The sequence below is a fragment of the Accipiter gentilis genome, chromosome 19, assembly GCF_929443795.1.
Source record: "Accipiter gentilis chromosome 19, bAccGen1.1, whole genome shotgun sequence".
Classification (NCBI taxonomy): Eukaryota; Metazoa; Chordata; class Aves; order Accipitriformes; family Accipitridae; genus Astur; species Astur gentilis.
In genome coordinates this window covers 11,620,641-11,646,293 of record NC_064898.1, presented here as the reverse complement: position 1 = coordinate 11,646,293, position 25,653 = coordinate 11,620,641, and the positions used below count along the sequence as shown (strand labels likewise).

General features: G+C 39.1%; 1 protein-coding gene across 9 annotated transcripts in view; it reads left to right on the top strand.

Moving 5' to 3' along the window:
• GRIA4 (glutamate ionotropic receptor AMPA type subunit 4) overlaps positions 1-25,653 on the top strand; it is a 235,318-nt gene that overhangs the window by 188,075 nt on the left and 21,590 nt on the right. For all 9 annotated transcript variants that reach the window (XR_007508857.1, XR_007508856.1, XM_049823381.1 and 6 more), the window contains exon 13: positions 4,578-4,825. Coding sequence is in view for 7 of the 9 variants with exons in the window: in XM_049823381.1 (XP_049679338.1) it covers positions 4,578-4,825 (248 nt within the window). In the remaining 2 variants the exon portion in view is untranslated. The remainder of the gene's footprint in view (positions 1-4,577; positions 4,826-25,653) is intronic.

The following is a 25,653-nucleotide window of genomic DNA, read 5'->3' as shown; positions in this document are numbered from 1 at the left end:
CATTTCCATTTGCTTTCCTGTATTAGTGTGGTTGGTATGTAATCCTCATCATTTGCCAGCTGGAAAACAGGGAGCCTGGACATCACAAGAAGTATATAATAAACAGTCCCTCCTGCTTTATTTCGTGTCTCTAGCAGATGAAAGTTAAGCCTAGCTGACTGAATGTGTGTGAGTTTAGTGTTTGAACATGGCCCTGAATAAATGCTGTAAGCCAGTAATCCTTCCTTGGAAATTACACAGTTTAGGAGCATTATTTATCTGAAATGTGCAGTTCAAGGCATTTTTAGAAGAAAGGAAGAAGGAGTGATAATTTCTTCTTACTGTCTAATTGAAAGGGGACTGTTCCATGTTAGGTGCTTCCACGCACCTTGACTGTTTTCAGTTTAGCCAAATTGAATGCAGTGAATCATTAACAAAATTACGGTTAGGATTTGTCAACTATAGACAGTATCAATTCAAGGGCGGCTGCTGAGTGACCCCCAAAAGGTCTGCAGTGAAATAACCTTTATATTGCAAAAGATACCCCCGTAGAAGAAGTTGCAAATATTTTCTATTAGCTGTAAAAAGATTGTGCCTTATAAGATATAAATGACCCTTAACCAACACATAGTGGTTGAGCCTTCACATAATGAAGTTGTCCAAGGAATTTAGTCTAAGCTAGTTTTCTAGATTTCTTCTGTAGACACTGGAGAAAGAAAAGCACCCATGTGCATCCTGTACAGGACAAGTGTATTATGTTGAAATAAATCACCCTTTAAAGTATCTTCTTCTCTGCAACAAATCTAGAGGCATCCCACTGAAATGGCTAGGTGCTTTGTACCTCATTTTTTAATGAATATGGTTCAGTGACAGTTTTCTAACTACACCTGTTTTCTTCTATAGTCAGGATGTTGGTATACACCTAAATATGACACTACAGATGCTCTCTGGGAGCTTTATTTTTTACCCCAAGAGGTCCAAACTCAGCCTGTGGTCCCTAGAAGCCCTGATTTCACACCAGATGTCTACAAAAATGGTGGCATTAAGATATAGGAAGCTTGTCTGAGAATTGAAATATTTTGATCCTGAGATGTCCAGATTTACTATTTTCTTGAAAAGATTATAATCCATCAGTACTTATTATTTATATTCGTTTATTCTTCACCCATAAGGTCTTGTTTCCTCAATTTTTGGAAAGTTAGGTATTTAATTCTGGGAATTCCAGTTTCAGTCCATCACAAGCTGAGGTGGTAACCACTATATATGCATATGAAAAGTTCTTTCAACTGGAATGAAGCTGTGATGGTAGTTAAAAACATGATGCTGAGGACCAGGCAGATTTATTTAACTTTGGATTTATTAACTTGTTGTACTTTCAAGAGCATCCAGTGCTTGCAACTTTTTAGGTGATGATGCAAAAATTAATTCCCAAGGAAACAGTAAAGAACAAAGGAATAGGGTTGTTTTCTTAAGAGTTTCAAAACACTTGTACAAGCCATTGTTTTGAAGCAATGAGGTCAGGTCTTCTGACATAAAAAACAGTCTTGGTCACAAAAATTTCATGACTCTTTTAAATCATCCTGTAAACACAGATACTTTTTTGTTTCAATCAATATTTCATGCAAGATCTTTCCTTAAAGAGAAGATTCTTTGTCCATCTATAATGACAAACACTTTAATCTTAAAGGGTTAAGAGAAAAAAGAAGGAAAATCAATGTTCTCTTTATATTTTTTTCCTTTATTTCAAAATACAAAGGGAAACATTAGAAGTAACTACAAATGCTAAATATATAGCTGCATATGCAAAATTTGAAGCTTTATCAAGATTTAGACTGTTGACCACTTTTTTTAAAACGGTGCAATTGAGCCTCTGTTATCGAATTATTTCTAATGTCTGCAACACTGTAGTGATTGTTAATGATATTGTATGCGCTATTTCTGCAAACATTTTTCACAAAACAGGGACAAAGATAAAACATTATTGACAAACAATATTTGCACAAACACTGTTTTCATATTACATAAATTAAAACCTAGCCTGAAACAATAGTATGAGAAGACTTGTTTTCCAAGTCTAACGTTTTACATGGTTGGAAGCAAACATCATCACTTTTGGGATTAGAGTCCTGTGTAACTTCTCTGTCAGTGATTACTATCTGGCTGAAGATGAGCCTTCAGGACATTTTCTCATCATTTGATCATTTCTGATCAAAATATCAGAAACTCTGAACAGCTGTTCAGTCTGTTTTGATTCCATATTGAAAACAGAAAAGGGAAAAGTAATTTTAAGCCAACATAAAGAAAAAGACTTTGATACTATTAGCTATTTACTCTTATTTTCTGTTCTGGATGCAGTGAGAGTTACATTTTCTGAGCAGCTTGCTTAAAAGGGAAAGAACTTAGTTTTAGCAGTCCTACTGAGAAAAGCCCTAAATGAAAATTATCCTAGCTTGGCTGACTGCAGGGGAAAGCTGCAATGTTTCCTCATATGATAATAAGGAATATCTGTTGGTTTGCTCTTCAATTTTCACTCTGAGTTGACATGCAAAAATTGAATGTTAACAGATAAAAGTTTGGGAGAAGAAAATGTTCTTACAGAGCAGATGCCTTGTTAGACTTTCCATATTTTTTTGTGTCTCAATGAGCAAAGGAAACTAGATCCTGAAAAAATAGATTTAAATGCAACCTTTTCCAATTGATTTAGGGCATTACTTCCTCTTACTAATAGAGCTATTTTATGTGTTGTATGGGTTTAGTTTTGAAGGAAAGTGACCTATTATATGTTTACTTTATAATCTGATGATATATGGGTGTTAAGATGTTAGAAATTATTGGAAGTGAGGGCAGACAAAGGCAAGTAAATATTCTTCAAATGATGCCTGATTCATTACTGGTGTGTTCTATTTTTTTCTTTCTGTAAATTAAATCTATGAAATTACATTAAAGTAAAGCAAAAAAGAATACATTATCTTATGCTCTGCTCTCAGCCACTATTATGTAAATGAAAAGTAGCTGTGACTACAGTGGAAGGAGAGGGTGACAAGGCAGGATGTGATTATAGACATACACACCTGTTGTTAATTTATATTTTACTATATTTAACAGAAAGATAAAATGATGCATATAGACAAGCTAAAGAAGCAAGGATAATTTATGATGTTCTGCTGTATGGTATTTTTATTGAACATTTCTGGTTAAATACCACTTATTTTCAATTTAGACCCACCTCCCTAACAAATTATTTTCTAAGTAATACAATTATTCAGTAATTGGTAAAAAGAAGTGCTTCAGGGAAATTACTCTTACCTATACAAAGGCTCACTTGCAGCCTTTTTAAAGCCATTTTCAATTTAAATAATACCTACATTAGAGTACTTGATATTTATTTAAATATTCTAAGGCCCTTTGTTTTGAGGCTTTATGATAATGACTATTTTCCTGGAGTGCTCAGTACAGTGTGGAATGGGCTCAAAGACCAAATCTTGCTTAGCTAGAAACTCCTGTTGACTCAAATGAAAGCTGACTTGAGCACTGGGTTAGAAAGTCCTTTTTGCAGTATGCATAAGAGAAGACAAGTGCCATCTGTTACTAAATAAAAACACTGTATAGTGTTCAGCTGTTGCACTGCTGGTTTGCATGTATGTATCCCTGTTGCTGGAGGAAGCAAAGGAGTTGTTGAGTGAATCTAATGAGCGTGGGAAGCTTCTCAGCCTGACAACATTTTTTTCCTTCCTTTCAATGAAATTTTTTTGTGTGGTTTTGGGGGGATTTTTTTAAGTTTTGTTTTTGCTTAAGTCTTGACTTGTGGTTACACCATGCACTCCCAGACAGGAAAATTTCCAACTAATGCACTCTAAGCCATGAATTCTTGCATATTCTTTGAGCAAGCACATTTCTTACTCAATTACTGGCAGGATCAGAGTCTAAAATAAATCCACTGATACTGCAGTGATACTAAAAACATACCTAACACTTCTTTAAGACAAATGCTTAGAGCATTTTGTTTTCTTTAATAGCATATTTGGTCCAATTTGCTGTTTCCATCTTTTACTGTGAATCATGTCTTGTAATGTTGTGGAGCCTCTCTGAATGTAAATTGAATTAATTCTGGACTCTGAATTATGAAAGCTGAAATGTTACTTAAGCTATTGTCATTTTGATGGTGTAGGAAGTGGGTATTAGAACTGAGAAATGCTTCAAGGTTCAGCTCAGTTTTAATGGGGAGATTATTTTATTTTTTCTTTCCCATACAGGCTTATTGTGGATATCAGTTTCATATATAATTCCCCTAAAACACACTTTACATCACTTTGTGTGCACTGCCTTCATCCACAGTAAATTCAGGTCTTAGCTTTGCAGTTATTTTATTGTGACTGCTAGAGACTAATTGGACCTAAAAATATCTGATTTTATAGTATTGATATTGTTATTTCTTGTTTCTTTTAAAATAATCATGGAATTCAAAGAAAATCCTTATCCAAATATGATTTTCCCAACCCCAGGTATTTGATAAATTAAATATGATTGGTTTTTTGAACAGTGCCATTCTGAAATGTTGCAACATTCTTTTGTTCTAACTTCTTTTTAATTTTCTCCAGAGATCAAAAATAGCAGTGTATGAAAAGATGTGGACCTACATGAAATCAGCTGAGCCATCAGTGTTCACTAGGACTACTGCAGAGGGAGTAGCTCGTGTCCGCAAATCCAAGGGCAAGTTTGCCTTCCTGCTGGAGTCCACCATGAATGAATACATTGAGCAACGAAAGCCATGTGACACCATGAAAGTGGGAGGAAATCTGGATTCGAAAGGCTACGGCGTAGCCACACCGAAGGGTTCTCCATTAAGGTGGGTGGAATAGTATAACAATATAAAATGTGTTGTTATAGTATTCCACCTTCCCTGATGTCCCTGATATAGCTCTTTTTTGTTTTGTGTGTGAACATGGTATGTTATTTTTCTTTTCTTCCATTTCATTTTTTTTTGATCAACAAAGGTAACCATTTCTAATTGCAATATGGATTTAGCAGCTATAGTTGGCGTATCTTTCAAGGCCATATAAAAACCAAACTGGTTGAACACTAGCTACTTGAAGTCAGCCTCAGTAGAATTAGCATCAGCTATTCTATTTCATCAGCTTTCCTCACCAAATTCAACCCTTTATAGCAGTATTATGCCTACATTATCTACATCAATAATATGCCTACATTTTATGTTTTGTTTATTGATCTTGGCTGCTGATTTCTGAATAAGAAGCCGCTTGTAACATCTTTTTTCAAATGCCATCACCTGGAGGCAATTAGTCCTTCATTAAAGAAACATCATTAGAGTACTTTTTGTTAAAGCACCTTCTTATTTAGGGAAAAAAAAAAAAAAAGTTTGTGTTTCTAGCATTATGCATTTCAGTACTGCCTTCAAACTCACCAGTATTTTCTTTATCATGGTATCATTCAGTCAAGTAGGAGAGTTTTTGATTCACAGGCAGAACATAATTTGCTTTTCATTCAAATTGTCAGGAAAACAGAAGTGAAGGTACTAGTTCTGTGTTAAAATTGTCAGTATTTACTATTGTGTTGTCTTTATTATTTAAGGCAAACAAAACTTGCCTTTCCCCTCTGCGAGACTTGCCATTTTTCTTCAAAGCAAAAGAACAGGTAGCAGACTGAGGGAGTGTGGCCTGTGGAGTCTTACAGCGACAGGGCACGTGTGGTGGGGGAGAGGGAATGGCCCACAGAGCAACCAGCATCCCGCTTCTCAAATTCGTGCTCATGATAAGTGATTACAGCAGGCTCTGATGAAATAGGTTCACAAAGGGGGTGAAGTGAGTTCAAGGGAGGACTTGCAAGTGCAGATGGAGCCGTAGTTCTGTGCAGGAAATAACTAGGGAGGTACCTGTCTACATCAGTGACTGCAGAGGAGACATCATTACCACTGTGCAGGTAACAAGACTCAGTCTTAACTCACTCATTTAACCTGCACATAATACCACAAACCTCAATAGTCTTAACTGTATTACATGGATGGGAATAGGAGTATCATCAGATTTATTTCCATCCGCAGCAAAAGAAGATTTGTATTTGCAGGGGAAAATCAGGCCAGTTATTTCAGTGACTGAATATGAATTTTTGGTCCTTAACATTCAGTACCTCTCAGATTTAAAAACTGCCACCTTCACAGCTGAATAAAATAGTAAGGAGGTGAGAGAGGGAAAATGACAACAGTAAAAATATTACTTATAAAGAAAAACATATCCAGAACTCATGGGGTTCTTAAAAGTAGAAGGCAATTGATAATAGGAGAGGCTGATCTATTATCTGGGTATATTTTCAAAGCACTTATTTTTTATTCTAAGTTTCTAATAGATTGCTATCTCCTTCTCAGTGTTTCGGACAACCTAGAAGTGGCAGACAGCACTGAAGTTTAGGGGAGCTGCTTTCCCATAGTAAGGAAATGCCCATTGCTGACACAGTCATGCTTTACTGTGCCAAAGCTAGGGCAAACTTTTTAGGAATCACTTTAGCTGCTGTCATATATATCCTAGCAGTGCGCTGTTTGCTCTAAGCATGCTTTATGGTGCTCTTTAATCCCTCTCACTTTTTTCTGTAGAATATCCAACACCAACAAGAGACAGCCTATTATAATGAGCACTAGTAGCCAGTGGAAGTTAGTTTGTGTCAAATTTGGGCTTATTTCAGGTTTGTTCAGTTGGCTAGATACAAGTAATGGGGATGAGACATAAAGCAGTTAGAAGGAAGAGGACCTAGCAAGTCAGTTTAATAAGAACAAAGAGAAAGAGCACAACCATGATTGTAAGGATCAAGAGTGAAATCCTGGTTCCATGCCAGCTAAAGACCAAGCTCCCATATGTTTCAGTGAGGCCCCCGTTTGCTCTAACTGGGGGTGGGCAACTATCATTAGGGTGATATGATCAAAAGCATTTAGTTTTTCAGATCTTCCCTTCAATCATGTTTCAAAACGGGGAATAGGGGAAATCCTACCCAAACTGAAAATTGGACCAAATCTTCTTTCAAGCTGTCTCGACTGGCTGTCCATGTCCATACCTTTCCCGAGCCTTTCTTTCACATGTGCTGAGCTGCTTATTCTCCTGCTGCACCCTGTTCCCTCTCCAGCCCTAGTGACAAACCTCAGGCAACACATCAGTGCTGCTTACCTATTAAAAACATTAAGCAACACACTTAATGTTCTGGAGAAAAATAAAGAACAAACAATACCTCACATTCATACCACCTCTTCCTTGTATGTCTATAGATAGTAGTGCTTACTGAAGAGGGGAAAAGCTTCCTACCCCTGTGCTTTTGAACAGAAAAGACTCAGCTGTAAATTTTAACTGCATGCTTCAGTATTTTCTGAATTGTTTGAAATTGTAGAATAAGCTGGTTTTGCTGTTTTGACTGCATCCCACATGGTAGTTAGTGTTTCTGTTACTGATCAGATGACTTATGTAACTGCTTCCTGCACAGATAATTGCAAATATCGAACATGCAGTTTGAAATCCATGAAGGGCAGACTAGCTAAGCTCATTACATAAATTAGTCAAAAGACATAATTTGCTATGGGAGTTGTAAATTGTATTTTTTATTTAATAATCATAATTTCCTATTTGAGCTATGTGTAGACTACAAATTACTTGATGTAGTTCACAAATAATTGCAAGTAGCATATAAATGTTAAACATTCATACTTTTCTTGGGCTGTTCAGGACTACGGAAAAATATCAATTTCTTCAAATTAATTACTCATATCAAATTATTCACTAAACTCTTGAACACCTATTTCACTAGAGATATTTTAGTCTTAGTCCTCCTCCTACTTACAATGATTATAAATCAGGAGTTTTTTCACTGAAATGTAGTAACAGCTGCATAAAATTGATGTGAGTGTATGGAGAACCAGACCATATATATTCACACTTCTAACACTGACAGAAAGTGGAGTAATCTAAATCAGACTTCTTCCTGTAGCATAGGACTAGCGATGGTTCCCTGCCATCACATCACCAGGCTCATGTTCATTACAGAGCGCATATCCATCACATCACTCATGCAGATGAAATCCACCTGTCAGAGTGATCCACAGACTGGTCTCTCTGTTGCTCATGACCCTACACATGAGCAGGGTAGTGGATTTTAATTTGAAACTCTTCCTTACTGGGTTCCATGCTACACTCCTGCAGTGTTCAACCAGTACTTATTGGCTAATTGGAATGATTTATTCTCAGTGCTGGTGCAGTATTAGGATTCATGCATATCACTGGATGGAGGAGAATGGGAAATGCCTGATGTGTGTTTCTTTTATGCCCACCGGGCAGTACCGTGTTACACATCATGTGTGTCTCCTTCCTTCCTTCCTTTTCAGTGGTATTCATTTCTATATAATATTGTAAAAGACTGATATATTCAAGAAGGAACATGGGATTGAGGGCAAAGGCTCTTATCACAACAAAGATTGAGTTTCTCTCATGGCACTACCCAGTTGTCCTTACTGTTTCCTCCTCCTACCACGGTAGGTATCCTTCCAAAACTGCTGTGTAGTAATTGGTGTGAATTAATGATTTTTTTTCTTCAAAGGTGGTGTTTTCAAAAATGGTTAAGAGAATGCTACTTGTCTGCTTAGCAAGGCCTGCCTTCGTAAATGTGTTGTCATTAGAAGACCTTCTTATGGCCAGTTTTCTGGCCATTGTGGATCACCCCTGGCTCATCTGCCTTGCCACTTGCAGTAATCTGTGTTTCTAGAGGGCAACACCTGGAGATCTTGTACTATGCAAATCCTGTGACTTGCATGCCTCTGTTTTTCTGTTGTAGACATGTAGGTATCATAAACAAGTTTGAATAGTGATGAACATGAACAAGTTCTCCACTCTAGGAGGTAATGAGGAAGGAAGTAGGGGCAATATTGTCTTAAAGGTACACTAAAAGCTTTTTCTATTTTTTGTACCTTGAAGCTGTTTGATACAAAGGCAAAAGACATGTAGGACTAAAAAATGAGTTGTCGTCGTCATTGTTTCTGTGGCTGTTTTAACTAAGGGCATTTGGCTGTCCTGTCCTGCAGCCAACAGTATGAGTGAAACCTGTTCATGTCATGAGTGTCTGGTGCGACACTTCGAGTCCAGCTAGACAAGAGTGGCAGAATTAAATCTAGCGAAATAATAAAAACGCATTTTGAATAGATGCGTTGATATATTTTAGAGATTGGTGATGGTTGTTCACCAACCTGATGGAATCCAGAGCTATCCTCTATTGCAATTATGGTTAACATTTATAGATATGAATCTGGGATTCTATATTTCATTATTTAAGTCTCTATTCTTTTTATGGAGTAAAGTAACAACTCTGGTTTGACTTTAGGAGGAATCTTTATGTTCTGGAGAGGAAGGCAAAAATGTCCATGTGGTGATATCTGGTGGCTCTTTGCAAAGTGACAGCTGGTGACATGAACTAACTTTACACCGATTAAGGTGCCAGTTCTTTATCCATTCTTTACTGTGTTTGTATTAACATGAGGTGGGAAATGTGAGAAGTGCATCAGTGAAGCAGGTGATGCAGATGCAATTTTCTGATAATTCTAGCAACTTGTGTGAAGTGCAGAGTACAACATGAGCGAAGCTATGGATTTTAGTTTCCATCCCTTGCAAGGGAGGAGTGCCCTAGAGAGTGCTTGGGGTGCAAAAGGCATCCCAACAGTGCCCTGTCAACATTGTATGGATTCTCCTGTTTTATATAATTGTGCAATACTTGAAAGAGATTTACCCTAGAAGTGAGGGCTCTGTGGTGGAGGGAACTTTTTCTTGATGAAACATGTGAGTTTATGTGAATAAGGTAAAGATCCATTGTGACAGGAGTCTTTGCATGCACGCGCTTTATAAACTACCATCTTGATGTCAGTGACTTCTTCTAGTCCTTGTTTTCCTGAGGTAAATTGCTAAAATTGCCATTCTTTCATTGCTTTGTTTCAATGTGGTACTACAGCTGACAACATTACCTTTGCTTTTCAAGGGTATATCCAGTATGGTGCCTTAGTTAGAAATGTAGTGTTGAAGGAAAACTTATTTTGGTAATGCATGCTGGCTTATACAAAACTTTGGCAGACCTTACACAGGATGGGATATTCCCTATTCTTCTTTTTGGACGTGTTTTTCATTGACTTGAAACAAGCTTGGGAAAATAAGGGTAAATCTAATAGGATAATTTCTTCCAATGGGACCATTAAGGTTTTTATCAAGTTCTGTCCTTGATATTTTCAGAGACCAGAGCGTAAGGAGCTTATTGTGGAAGGAATTCCCAGATCATCATTCACTGTCAAAGCTGTTTGTTGTGAACTTAGTATGTTATTCTGATATATACCCCAGTTCTCTTTTTACCCTGGTTTTGTAGATCAGTGAACTGATAATTCACACCAAGCTCTGTGGGAAAAGAATCAGAGTCATTACACAGTAGTCATCTATAAGGAAACATAAAAATTTTTCCACCAAAACTTCTTGCGTTCTCTAGTTTCTCATGATTTCTATAAAATTGTATTTGTGTGTACAAAAAAATGGGTATGATATTTACAGATTCCCTCTGAGTAAGAGGAAAACTAGGAAAAAATGTTAGAGCTGAGCACCCAAATTACTTACAGAGTCAAAGTTTATTTATTCCAGAGGATGTCTTCCACTATGTTTTTCAAAGGGTTTGTGCTGTGGAAATCCATGAATCTTCACAAAAAATAGACTTTTCCCATGAGTGAAGCTTCCTTGTGCAAGTTGTGTTGTATCGTAAAGTAAACCTGTACACCACTACTTACTAAAGTAAGTTCTGTACACCACTCTTCGGTGTACCCTATATAGTTCAGTTTTCAAAGGACTTCATAGATTTTTTTAGTTTTTAACCAATATCATTGATGTAGCGATTCTAGCTTGTGGTCTTTCTAATCATCTGGGCTGTATTGTTTACTCAATGGTGTGTTCCTGTTTCTAGAAAGGTACAGAAATAGGCAAAGGTAATGTATGCTTGGGTCACCAGGGTGAGGTCTGTGCCCTATATGCTTTTGAGCATTGTTCTGGCAATTCAGAGAGAAGAACGGGTATTTCCTCTGCTGGCTAGCTGTCCTCCAGCTGGCAACACTGGCACCCGAAGACCTTCCCAGATCATTCTGAAGGCAAGCCACCTTCACAGTGAGGAGAGATGCAGAGGAAGCAGGTTTGATTTTTTTTCACGTGTTTCTCTTCTCCTGCCAGAATGGCTGGTCTTGCCCATAATCAGTGTGTTACCCACAGAGGCGATCATTTCAACAAAGCACTGTAGGAGCTAGAAACAGGTGTTATTTATGTTTGATGTAGAGAAGATATAGAGACAGCTGGTGAATAATGGAGGTTTGAGGATAAAAATGAGTGATGTGAAATTACTGAGTTTGACCTCTATTCTTTTAAAGTGAGGGGCAGTGGAGAAAACAAGAAGCCCTGCATAGTTATGGGGTCATCTGTTGATATTTACAAGAACAGGATTTTAGTCAGGAGTTTCACTTACCAAGATTTTACAAGGTCATTTCTTTCTGTGATATAAAATTATTTGAAAACTAGAATGTGATCTGTAACATTTTATGCATATTGTAAACATTATCCTGTTTGACTGATGGTGTAGATCATACTGTATGACTTCGCATAATATTCTTCCCTTCACTGTATGCATAACAAGGCTTGAATTACCACTCCATTACCCATTCAGTGTCAGAGCTTATAGCCTGGATATTTCTCAAGCAGGTCAGATCCTTCAGAGCTTGTTGGGTTTTCTGTCAACTAAAGATAACATTTACAAGGTAAAAAGGCAGAGAGTGGGCCACTGCTTAGCAAAGAATGTAAAAGTCAGGGGTCAAAAGAAGATCAGTGAAAAGAGAACCTGGCAATGAATGTTAGCAAGTTGTTCTTTCAGCTGAGCCTGGGAGGCATACTTAGTTTCGGTTACCTGGATTATTTCTGTCTAAAACCAGAGTATCTGTTTTAAAAGTAAAAATAAAGCCTTGAGAATAGAGATCAGAATCCCAGCTTGCTCTGTTCCCCAGTGATGCCTATTGGATTAATTTTATAATTTTTAATGAAGTTAAGGGTCTTCCCCATAGAAAAAAAATGCAATAAAAAAAGAGGAAAATTTGATGATGGCTAATAAGCTCCATTGCAAGATGTATGAGCAAATGTATTTAAGCAAAATCTTATACTTGAAGTTTTGCCCTTTCTTGCAATTTATACATATAGAGGCAAGAAATTGTAATAATCCTGACTTAAGTCACCAAATTGCAGTGAAGAGCATTGTTATTGAGAGAGTTTCTGATATTTGTATCTTTAGAAGAAAACAACTCATTAGTGTCCATGATGTTGCACTCACTGCATTTTCTCTGTCCTGGCAAAAAACCCACATCAGTGTATCTTTCAAGTAATTCAGAGAGCCATCTCTGATCTACTTTGCCCCACAGAGCCTATTTCTTCATTGCCACTTGCAGGAAGTTTTCACCCTCAGACTTCAGGGGGCATTCATAATTAAGCAAACCTCTCGGTGGTCTGGAGGAGAGAGCAAAAGTAACAGGAATTTGTTCTGTTGCCATTTCTGTTTTCCTACAGTACAAATGACATTAGAAGCAACCATTGGAAGGCAAAGCTCTTCCAAGAAGATCTCTTCCAATAAGGCCAGCTCCCATTTTGGTGGCACAGTCACATTCTGGTACCTTTCTGCTAATATCATCCTGCTCCTTACTCCAGGGAAAGTCCCAGGATTTTAGTGAGAACAGTGGTGAAATGAGGTGCTCTGAGCAGGAGTGAAAGGACAGAGCATGGAAACAGCAGTAAAACTATTGCCTAGAAAAGTAATTTTTATCTAAACATTGCCATGGCAATAGGTATTTTTAAATTAGCAATATAAACAGTATAAAAGGTGAAATTATCATTCTGTCTCTTCAGATTTAGCACTGGTTTAGCAGCATGATGAGGCTTTTTTTTAATTTGTTTTTCCTTTTTTACAAGATATTTATGCAAGCTTTGTCCTCCTGTTATTTAGTGATTACTAAAGGTGAAATTTCTGTGCTGTCATATAGAACTATTGCTTGGGCCAGGCCGTGACAGTCAGAACCAGGACAAGTTTTATAATAGGCTTGTTTTCTACAATCAGGAAGAAATCAAGGCATCAAAAAAAAATCACAGTTCTTTTTTCGTTTGTCTGTTTCAGAAATACTTAAATGCAAACAGAATAGGAGCTTCATGATATCAAATCTGTCCAAATGAAATTTGTCAGGCTGTTCACTTCTCTGTCAGGTAAAAAGGGGCATATATTTAAGTATAATCAATGAACTTCCCTAAAACTATCAGTGAAGACCAGAATGTCTCAAAAATACTGATACCATTGCTGTGCACACATCTTACTGACTTTCTGGACACTTGCTGGGGTTTGATAAGCCTTAATCCCCAGAGTGTGCCAGTGGGATACAAAAGGGTTATCATTGTTTCCAATCTATAGATCCTCAGAGGAACAAATTCTGCTTCTTGGCACTTCAGAAATAAATTTATGCTGCCCTTTTCCCTGCTGATTCCCCAATCCCTTGTAAAGCAGCTCAGCAGAGGGCAAGATGCAGCCCATTATATTTTAACAATGCAGCTCGTTATTATTTCTCTCTTTTCTTTTCATTACAACTCTGGCTGTTTAGGTGTCAATTTCCAGGAAACTACAAGGCTTCAGAATATGTACTCATTAAGGTCACAAGCCAGCTACTCTTTGAAGCTGATGGTACAGTTCCCAACAAGTAAAAGGCCTATCCCACTAAGATAATAATTGTCCGGGTAAATTGTAGGTAGACTACAGCAAGGGAGCAGGCCACTGAAAAGGATCTTAGCAGCTCGTAACAATACCCCTCTGTGGAACTGACATTTGAGGAACAAATAGCACCTGAAAAACAGTTTGTGATTAAGCTGTGTGGTAGTTGCAAAACTGCCCACTTCCAATTGACAGTAAGTACTAGATGGACTTCCAAGAGACACAAAATGGCCATGTAGTCTTTATGCAGCCTGGGCTTTTGTGAGAAATCCCCAACCAAAAGTAGGGAAAAAGTTTATTTTTCTTTCTCATGGTTTCTTTGAGCTGAGAACAGTATCTTAGACGGGCACACTGTGTGTGATGGGAGTAGGCATTATGGAGGGAGTGAACATCCCAGAATAAAAGGTGAAAAGATGTTGCCAATGAAAAAAGCACAAAACAAGATTCAGGAGTTTTAATATATAGTTTAAACTACTCTGTGTCTTGGCACAACATCTCTAAAATGCACCTGTTTCCCAACATCAGCAAGATGTTCCCAAGGTGCTCAGGTTCCAGATAAAAATGACCATATGTGCATCTCACTGAACAATGTAAGTTTAAAAGATTGTATGATAAAGCAGTGACTTGTGGTCCATCAGTAATTATTTCTCTGAACTGATCTACCTTGTGTGTGGTAGGAAGTAGAGCCAAAACTACTGCTCTTTTTCTCAACTGTCTCTAGATATCCTTTGCTCAAGTTTGTCTATATTTTTATAGCTATAAGCCTTACTCCCATTTTCTGCCTTCCTTCCTCTGCTTCCCATTACAATTAAGTGACTGAGTAAGAGCTTAAATCAAAGCTTAAAAAAGATTTAGCTCCTATTTAACCATATATTTTAGCAAATCACATGATGCTGAACAGTGCTTTGTGTTCTTTTGTTGTGTGAAACTCTCTTTTGACAGCTTTTGGCAGGTTTGGCAGTTTTCTGTAGTCAAAGTTTGACCGCAATTTTTCCCTCCACTTTTTTAAAGCCAAAAGTCAAGTGGATGAAAGTGGTCCAAGCCTGACTTGATGCAGAGACCTATTTTATTGTTACACTTCAGTTATTTCTTTCTACTCTAAAAAAACACATAAAAAGAATAATCTGCCTCCAGGACACAGAGAAGACAGAGCTTTTTTTTTCTTCTTTTTTTTCTTCACCCACCAACATGGGCAGGAATAGCATCTGTGTGCAGGAAGACCCAGATCCCTTGCATCTTCCGTTAGTAGCAGCAGGGATGAACAAGGCCTGCAGGTGAGAGCAGCCCCAACATCTGGCAGCTCATCTGTTACCTCCAGAAGAGGCTTTCTGTGTACATAATTACAGATTAGGCTCATTTTAATCTGTTGCATATATGGTTCTGTTTAGTGCAGCCAAAATTTGCAACTCTGTCTTAAGAGAGGCTTTTACATTTAGAATGAGACCTTTGGCTTCCTTGGTATGGATGTAGGCACCTGAGTTTGTACACAGCAGTGTGAAAATCATTTTTATAGCATTTTATGCTGTGTCATTTGTGTGGTTCAGATCTATTTTGCATCTTAAAACTCTGAGTCTACAGAAAAATTCATCAGACATGATTGGAAATCTGCAAATTACTTCCTACAGAATATCTTGACTTTTTCTACATGAGTCAAACCACCCAAATTTCAGGTGCCTAAATGTAAACATTGCTAGGCAATTTTTCAGATTTTTACATTTTCAACAAAAATTTTGAATCTGAAGATTTCCACAAAAGCTTTTTACTGGTTGCATCACAAAACAGTAAGAGCCAAGATGTAGGCTGATGCACATTTCTTTATTGGTTTTAATTAAAAAGATTCTGTCCTGTGTGCAAAGCTGTGGGGCCAGCCCACATTCAGATAATCTGCACTTTCTAAGATCCATCTCCTCAGGTTTTAATCAGTATATGATAATATTTTAATTATATTCTATAACTGCTAATGATATTTTTTCCTTTAAATTCACATAAACATTTGACAATTAATTAGTTCTGGTTGTGCAGAGTTTAAAAAATGCAAACTCAGGCTATGAAAGTGAGTTGAAAGTGAACAGAAAGTCATTACAGTTTCTTAAGGATTTAGGAATTTTTCCTAGCATGGTTAAATAAGCAGGCTGCTACTTTTGCCATCTCTTTTGGATAGTGGGCAATTATCCAAGGCAGTTTCCAATTAGAGTGCTTTTAGTTCATCCAATTTGTAGGCCACAAGAGAAGATACTGTGGCATCAAATAAAATAATTACAAACATTCAGACCACATCTAGAATACTGCATCCTTTTTTTGGCCTCCTAATTCAAGAAAAATATCAATAAATTGGAAGCACTTTCATTGGAAGGTGATCAAGATGGAGCTGGATCTGGAGCACCTGCCCTGTGAGGAGAGGCTGGGGCTTCTTCAGCCTGGAGCAGAGATGGCTTTGCGGGGGGGCCTAACAGCAGCCCCCAGTGCCTGTGGGGACATCTTCAAGGAGGTGGAGCTGGGCTCTTCACAGCAGTGCAGGGCAGGAAGGTAAGAGACAACAGGCATAAACTGAAACAGAAGTTCAGACTGGATGTAAGGAGGAACTTTTTCCTCTGACTGCCTGAAAACATTCTGTTAGTGACACTGGTTGCCCAGAGAGGCTGTGCAGTTTCCATCCTTGGGAGTTTTCGAACTGTGACTGGAAGAAGCCCTGGGCAGCTGGGTCTGACCTCAGAGCTGACACTTGTCTGAGCAGGAGGTCGGACCAGAGACCTCTTGACGTGCCTTCCAGACTGGACTATGCTATGATCCTTTTTTGACAATTATGGATATGAAAAGGACATCTGCAGCCATGACATTCGATCCCCTGGAACTGCAGGAGTATTTGGAAAGTTGTAGGAGCTTACAGAGAGGGATGTTTACAATTTCTGCATAGTAGAAGGTCTTCTCCCCAACTTGTACAAAAGCTGCTCCTGAGCACTAGGCTTTAGTTATGATTTCTATAAATCAAAAGTCAATCAGATCTAAATCCCATTCTCATGCTGGAAAAGCAAAAGAGAGTGAGAGTACCTGAACTTGGTGAAATAAGTAGCAGTGCTTCATATCTCTGCTTTGCAAGGGCAAAGGGAGCCCTTAACATCCTAAGCAGCCTTATATAGCTACTGACTGACTGACAGCATGGACCTTTGTGGAGCCCCTAAGAGTGGGGTCAAAAAGCAGAAGAGTTTTTTTCTTGTGGGAGTCAGACCACTCAGGTTGGCTGTCTCTCACTTTTGGCAGGCTATGCAGAAAAATCAGGAGTGTCTCATGGTTAAAGACAGAGTTGAGGGAACGTGCACTGAAGTTTAAGCTCTGTCTATCTCTGGGAAGTGATTTCCACTGGGAGGCCAGGATAAATTCTCTATGAACACTTGCCTGAAAAGCCCCAAAGATTTCTGAGCAGCAATGAAGTGTGGTTGACTGAAGTCATGTCATACTGATGAGCTTAATTATGATCCTGCCCCCTGATTTCCCGGGAGTCGTAGAGGAGGTCAGTTCACCTTCTTGCTTCAGTTTCACCTGTGCAAATTGAGGGTAATGACAATTGCCTGTCAACCTCAGAGGGATAGTGAAGATTAATAGCATAGTGTTTATTGTGCTGTGAATATTTAAAAGTCCATTCCTACTTCAGTTGTTTGTATGCTATTTTCAAATCCATGGAGGTGTGTCCCTCAGAACAAAACTCATGGTAGATTTCTCAGTGTATTTGATCAAAGAAACTGTTTTGGAGGCAAAACAACAGGGAAAATGTAACTTCAGCTAATGGTTTCTAAAACAGTCTATGGTCTATGACCACATGTTGTTCTGTGTTCCCTTTAGAAAGCAACAGCAGAAATCTCCATCACCAGTAGACCCTACTCCCTCCAGCTTTTTTTATTAAAAATGACATGTGGGCATGTGTTCAGGACAACAGAAATTACATTAGTTGGATCTCCATATCCACTGTGGAGATCTATTAGTAATTTCCATACCTTGTTTTCTCTATAGCCTGACTGCTTGTATTTGAAACATTACAAGCATGAGTATTACTGTATTGACGTGACTGTGCTTGGTCTGACTGGTATGAGTGCTGTTGTATTTGGATTTGCTGCTGTGTACATGGCCATACTGATGGTGGCAATATTATATAGCTGTTTGCCAGAGGGATTGAATTGCCCTTGTCTGATAATTTCACCTGATCTTGGACTGATGTTCAGCTGGCTTCAGGGCATTTTAATTATCAGCACACTGGCTATTGGACCAACCATCTCGTCTGGTTGCTGGCACCGTTTATCTTTGTCTCAGCCTATCAGATCTTCCTCATTAACTTCTGTGATAAAATTCAGACAGAAAGTCCTAGGAATGTTTCCAGCTAATCCCCATTTTGGCTGCTGACCAAATAAGGCTTTATATGACACAACTGTAAATGCTTCATTTGTATGGTATTGATCTGCCATTAGGCAAAACACAAGCCAGTGTTTCATTAAGGCTCAGGTTATGCAGTATTATTTATTGTTTGCATTGCAGTTGCAGCTAGAGTTCCCACCTGGGGAATGGACCCCCTGTTTTTTTCTCTGTCTCCACTTCTAATTAAAATAATGAACTTCAAAGTGCTTGCATTATAATTAGACCAAAGATTAAAAAACCATCTCTTAGCGGGAATCTTTCCATTTATTGCCTTCCTTCCAATGCTTCTTTATGAAAAACATGAGTATGGAGTCACAAAGAAGCATGTAGCGTTACAGAAATCTCTCATGCCTTTTCTCAGTCTAAGTTTAGATCTGATAACAGTGTTATCAGCTGTGCAGAGCTTATGAATTAGTGGTCTGTTTCTGGCAACAGTAAAACTCAAGCATCCATCCTGATTTCTGAGTGCTGTCAATGGCTTTTGACACAGTGGCCATGTTACGCCAATAACTTTTTGGACATCGATGTCAGTGAATAAATTCCCGCAGAAGCAAACTGCAGTTTTGCCCTATAGCTTTTGCATGTGGACTTGCTTTCCTTACTAGGAAAAAATTAGTGGATGAGCAGACTGCTTGTATTACAGCACTTTCTGTACCATACAGTATGCTGATGGTAGCTGGCTTTGCATTCATTTCATGCTTCATTCTCATAAAAATGAGACTGGGACTTGGTGACTGAAAAGTCTAACCAGACAGACAGAAGATCGGTGCTCATTGGAAACAGCACCCAGAGCAGTGGGTTTGTTTCTAAAATAAAAATATAGACATTCATAGAATGATAGAATAGTTTGGGTTGGAAGAGACCTTTTAAGGTCATCTAGTCCAATGCCCCTGGAGTGAGTGGGGACATCTTCAACTAGATCAGGTTGCTCAGAGCCCTGTCCAGCCTGACCGTGAATGTTTCCAAGGATGGGGCATCTACCACCTCTCTGGGCAACCTGTTCCAGTGTTTCACCATTCTCATTGTAAAAAATTTCTTCTTTATATCTAGTCTGAATCTACCTTCTTTTAGTTTAAAACCATTACTCCTTGTCCTATTGCAAAAGGCCCTGCTAAAAAGTTTGTCCCCATCTTTCTTATAAGACCCCTTTAAGTACTGAAAGGCTTCAGTAAGGTGTCCCCGGAGCCTTCTGTTCTCCAGGCTGAACAACCTCAACTCTCTCAGCCTGTTTTCATAGGAGAGGTGTTCCATCCCTCTGATCATTTTTGTGGCCCTCCTCTGGACCCGCTCCAAAAGGTCCATATCTTTCCTATGATGAGGGCTCCAAGCTGGATGCAGTACTGCATCTCACCAGACCGGAGTAGAGGGGGAGAATCACCTTCAACCTTCTGGCCACACTTCTTTTTATGAATTCAACTGAATCTGGCTGCTCGGTGAATTCCTGAGAATAGCAATAGCAGTTAAGTTTATTTTTTTCCCAATTGCAGCTGCTGAGATGGCAGGAGGTTTTCTCTTTCATTGTGGCTCTTGCCACAGATACCTATGTCTCTGTTCACCCTGAGAGTGGTTAAATGCAACTCCTTTTGTATGACTCTTTTCTGAGGACACCTGCGCTGCTACTCACTGAATAAAACATACATTTATATAGCGCATTGAGACATGGGGCTGGTTAGGAACAAGAAAAGCTAATTTTTGCAGTGAGTCCAACAGGATATTTTATTTTCCATTGAGTAAAAGTGAGCAATGAGTCCTGACTGGTTTTGGAGGTCACAGTAACATTTCTTCTGGGGATAGGTGATTCAGCCTATGGCTGGGTCTTCCTGTGGATGAAAGCTGTGAAATGCTCAGTCGAAGGTACAATATTTCTGCCACTGCTGGGACAAGTTGAATGGAGTGAAAAATTAGAAGCTGCTGAAACAGCTGCCACCTGCTTTGTGCTGGAAGATTTTGATGAGTAAAATTTTCCTCTGTGCAGGGTGGCCAAAGTGTGATCTTAATAGGCTGTCTAGTAATCCATCAGTAATAAACAGATTGATATGGATATAAAGAAGGAACAACTTTCTAAGTTATAAGGAAACACACCCTGTTTCTATTCAGTAAGCACTGAATTGCATCCAAAAGAGGTATGTTTTTCCTAGCCTCATTCTGGGTGAAAATAGTCACTCTGTGGCATTCAGAAGCATATACTTAAAATGCCTTACAAATATGGCTCACATACTATGTAAAAGAAAATGTAAATCTACTGGCCAACATCAGTAATGATGAATAATGTTTTCAGTTCTGTTAAAATCAAGTCATCCATTCAAATAACAGATAGATAGTTTGCGCAGACAGTAAACCGCAGTGTTTGGCTTTTTCTTGTGGGTGGAGTGACATGAGGAGTCTCAATGACTTGCGCCTGGATAACGTAACATAATGTCATTTAAAGAGACCTACACTAATGCAGTCTCAGTAGGAGAGGGACAGCATGAGATGTGGTAGAGCATCGTTGCTGTGGCCCCCACCAAAAGCTATTACTCCCTGTCTTTCAGCAGTGCTAATCCAACACTGATGCCCTGAACCACGTCCTGTGTCCTGCCACAAAACCGCTACCTCTCTCTGCCAATACTACCATTTTCTGTCAGTTGGGGGCCCCTAAATGTAGGAGTTCCTGGAGAGGCAGGTGCAGCAGCATCCAAACTCCCTGCTGCAACAAAACTGTGAGTCGAGATCTGCATCACCTAAAGTGTAAAAAGGCAAAAGGCTTTCTGCCAGCCATGCCAGAGGTGAACGTTACCCGGTCTGAAAGCATAAAGTATTTTGGGGGCATGTATTTAAAAATGCTCTTTTTAGACATTTCAAATTTTAAATTATTTTTCTAAGTGCTTTCAGCAGTATCAAATGTATAAAAGCCATAAAGGGCTCAGGATTTGTAATGTTTCTGAGGTGAGAAAGAGTTTCAAGGCAGTTGGAAGTGGCCTAAGCTTATCGTCAGAGCAATTCCTGCAGTGTAGAGACAGTGTCACACTGGTGCTCAGACACTTTTGAAAAATCCCACTCAAGTCTTTAAAACCTGTATTTTGAGTTGCAGGTATTGGACTGCAGCAGCCTATTCACATAATCCTGCTTATGCTGCAATCAGCAAGAAAAAATGTGCTTTGAAAAGCGGTACTGCTCAATGAGAACAGGATTAGGTAGTTATTAGCAAAAATTAAAATAGCTCAGGGTTGTGAGAAACTGTTTCTGCTGCTACTAACAACTGTATACTGAACCAGTATGAACAGTCACTCTAGGGACAATTTTACGTGTTTTTTATTTACAGCAAAGCTTTGTATAAGGCAGAGAAACAAGCTGAGTTGCCTTCCCAGGTCACCAGCTGTTGTTTTTTACACAAGCAAAATATATATTTAATTGCTTGTGCCAAGAAGTGTTTGCATACTGTAATTGGAATATCTTGCTGCAAAACAGCTTTCAATTTATATAAATATTTTAAACTACAGTCATCAGACCTCTAGCTGGTGTAAATTGTCAGAACTTCTTTGAATTCAAAGTAGCTGTGGCAATTTTTAGCAGCAGTGGGTCTCCCTTTAATTGGAACTCCTGCTGATCCTCAAGGTGTCAGTTTGGCTCACATTTGTTTACAAAGCTCAGTTCAAGTAACTAAGCTGCATACTCAGGATATACATAGAAGCTGTAAATGCTCAGTGCCCCTGGAAATTAACCATCTCATTTGGATGGCTAAATGCAGAGCGTTACTTATTTTAATTAGCCACAATTGAACAGCATTTGAGCACTGCTTTAAATTTCCCATCTCTAAACAAAGAATAACAATACATACACACTCTTGTAAAGATACTTTATTCTTAGTGTTTGTAGAATATTTCAAGATATTGTTCTGGAAGAGGTGTTTTAAATGCAATTGGACAGGGGATTTTTAAATAACATTTATAAATGGTATTAGCTTCTAATGCAGCACACAACCTGCTCATAGCTTTTTTGCAAGACTTTTGGCTTTCTACAGGCCATGCAGTTCCTCAGAGGAATGCAGGTTTTGCAAGACAGAATTCAAGAGGCACCCACTGTCCTGGTGCATCCTCAGCTGGGCCTCAACACTCAACTGAGACAGCCGGTCATGTCCTTTCTCCAATAAACATGTATATAGCGATGGAAATGTTTAGCATGAAAGCCTGAGAGACCCACTGAAGAAGAGCTAGCATTGTTGTGAAGACTCACAACTTGAATACTAGTAGTTCTTTATTTAACATAAATGCTGGGCAAGCTATCAGAGCAAGTGCCAAAGACTGTTATGTTTGAACTGTCAGCTACATGTGAAAATGTCTTGATATGTGCTGTGTTTCCATATTTGAATACAATTTTTTCATACAAATAGCGTTACAGCATGCAAACCTGTATAAATCTGAGTACCAAAATTATTCCTATAAATTTTTGAATGTGTTTAAAAAAACATGATTTCAAAGTTGGCCCTTTGTCATTAAAATTTATGTTGTTTTTCTTGTAAAAATGCTCTTGCATTAGCTCTCTTTTTTATTTGCATTATTGATCCTTCAAGCCTTCTGAGTACAGAATGATGTAAGCTTTGGCTACATCTTCCTTGTTAACGGAGTGCTTGTTTCATTCCTAATTTATTAAACATATTCAGCCAGCGCCATGCAGCTTTACACTTAATTTCTCTTGATGAATTGTCAAACAACCTTAAGCTGCGCTGAATTTGTGTCGTGTTACAATCTGCCATCAGCACTTTTTTTTTTCACCATGCTTAAAATAAACAGCTCAGAGGATGGGCAGGTTCTAATTTTTTGCTCAATAAGGTTGCATTTTAATTTTTCCCATTTAAAAATCACTTGAAGGGATGATGTGAACAAGCTGTAAAAATACACCCACTTGTGTTTCACTAAGTAGGTCTGAGACAGACCCTCAGCTGCATCCAGGAACCACTAGGTTGTGGAGCTTGGGCAGCTGTGGCCTCCTCTTCCCAAGCCACCCGGGCTGGATACAGATTAGATCACGAGACAATAACTGCAGTACACGTCACTGAAATAAGGTCACCGAAGTCAGCTTCACCGGGCTCCCTCTCTGCCTTGTCCTGAGCGAGGACCCCTCCAGCCTGCACCAGGAACGACAAGGGGCTTGTCTGGGAGATGGCTGCATCAGCAGGTAGCTGCAGGGAGAGAGTTCCAAAGTGCAAGGAAGAAAATGAGCTTTGAGTTGCCGGAGTCATCAATTGCTAACATGTCACTGGCTGTGACATTGTGGTCTTGGGAAGGTTTGTTCCTTCAGCGCACTCCTCCTGGGAATGCACCACCGCATCTGTGGCTTCACTTCCCCTTGTGTAGTAGTTTACTGATCCCCACTTCTTTCCAGGCTTTACTTATATAGGAGTATATATACAACAAACATATATGACAACGTAGTCATCGATTTTAGTGGAATAAAAAGCAAATCCCTGTATTTTGCCAGTTGGTCCATATCTCAAGTATAGCCCACCTTTGGTGCCTTGATCATTTAACATTCAGGTACTCTTTGTTTGTGCTGTATGTTCAGAGAACCTAAGGTTAAACAGAGGTGGCATCCCTCCACACAATGTGACTTTTAAGTGACCGAGCGATTTCTGAGGCTCTCAAATCCTTGTGGGAAGGATTTGTGAAAAGCCTTTCAGAGAGTCAGGGTCTCTGCTTCTGCCTCAGTGACTGTGGTGGTGGCACCAGCAGTTCTAGGACAATACACTGTGCAATACGGCTGCAGTTTAAACAAAGCTGTCTCTGTGTATGTAGAGTCTCATTAGTGAGTCATGTTATTTTTGCACATCCTGCTTGTTCATTATTTCAAGTAAACAACATCCCCAACGCTGAGCAGTGAAGCAACAGTTCTGCTGTCTGTAAAGATAATGGCAGAATTTCACCAAGGATCTGCCCAGGATTCAGGGAAGTATTTTGCTACCTAACATGCCCGTTACACAGAATTTATGAGACTAAGTTCAGTAAAGGGAGTCAGGAAAATATCAAAGCTGTTTAAATAGCTAAGACATTTAAGTTTTCCTGGCAAAACTCTACCGGTTGCCTAAAAGATTGTTATTGAATGCTCCCAGCAGAGATCCTGTCTTTGTTGTAATGAGGACTTAGGGACCTGTCTGTGCCTTTATGCCATTTAGTATTCAAAAACAGATATTCTGAGACCTGACTTCATGGAGGAGGTCTCCTTTGCTAGGTGTGCTCGGGCCAAGGCTGAGTCCTCTGAATTGCATTTTTGGATGATGCTGAGCGGTGCTGACGGGTTGTGCTTTCCACCCATCCCACGAACCACTGTACATCCAGAGATTTTGGGAGGTGAAGGACTTAAAAAGCAGCTGTGTCTGAGACTGTGGATACTTATTCAAGTCTAATCAGGCTGGAGAGACCCTTTTCTACCTGTCACATGTATTCAAGCTCTGGGCATTAGGCTGGTGAAAACAGGCTTGATAGTAGTGTGCAGGATGCATTTCATGTTTTAGTTTCTGGTTTCTTAGAGATGCTGAGTTGCTGTGCTGAAATAGGTGCTTAAAGTGTTACATTAGGCAGAATTTGGTGCCCGCTCTTGTGCTGTTTCACTATGGCTGTCTCAAATTTCCAGCAGTGTTCATGTTGGCTGCTGTGGTCCCTAGTCTGGGCCTCTGTCTCATTCCCTCGTGGTCAGGAACCTTTGCCTGTCTCTATCAGCCCTGGAAATACCCCTCCTGTGGTTGAGCATGTAATTGCTAGGTACTACTGTGTTGTTTGCCATAGTGTTCAGGTCATTTGTTGAATGCCTGCCTCACTGCTTTGTATGGACTGAAATCCAATGGATAGGTTGTCTGTTAACCATTGCCGTTACCCAAACTCACTGGAAGACAAAGCAGACCTCTCTGCCAGCTTCCCTGGGCTTTGGGCAAGCACCCTACTGCAATTCTTTTGGGTAGCAGATCAGGTATCCCTGTCTGGAATCATAGATGTTATTTTGCAAGGGACTGGGTGGTTGCACTGTCATCTGTCTGTGCAGTTTTATCTTTTGGTAACTGAAAGGCATATCTGCAGTTGGCACAAGTACGCTCTTTAAAAAAAGAAGTGACACTGATTAACGTTTTAAACTGCTTATTACTATTTATTTATGGGGAGATGGAAAGTGATTTTAAATGAGTAAGAATGATTTAATTCTCATAAAGTTTTTCATACTGCAATTCTATAGGCAGCTTAAAAAAAGCTGTAATCCATACATTGAAATCACTGCCCCTGCACTCGAGTAATTGTGTGGTGAGGTATCACTGTGACACAAGGGCTTCAGTTTTGGCTGAACTGGCTTGACTATCACATACAAGGTCTCTGTTTTCTTCTGAGTTATGGAAAAGGCAGGATTGTGCAGTGACAGCAATGATTAAGAGTCAAATATTAAAACACTTGCCAGCTTTCTACTATTAAACCCTTACTCTTGCAAAGATTTCAGTTCCTTTATTGAGGAACACATTGTTCTTTG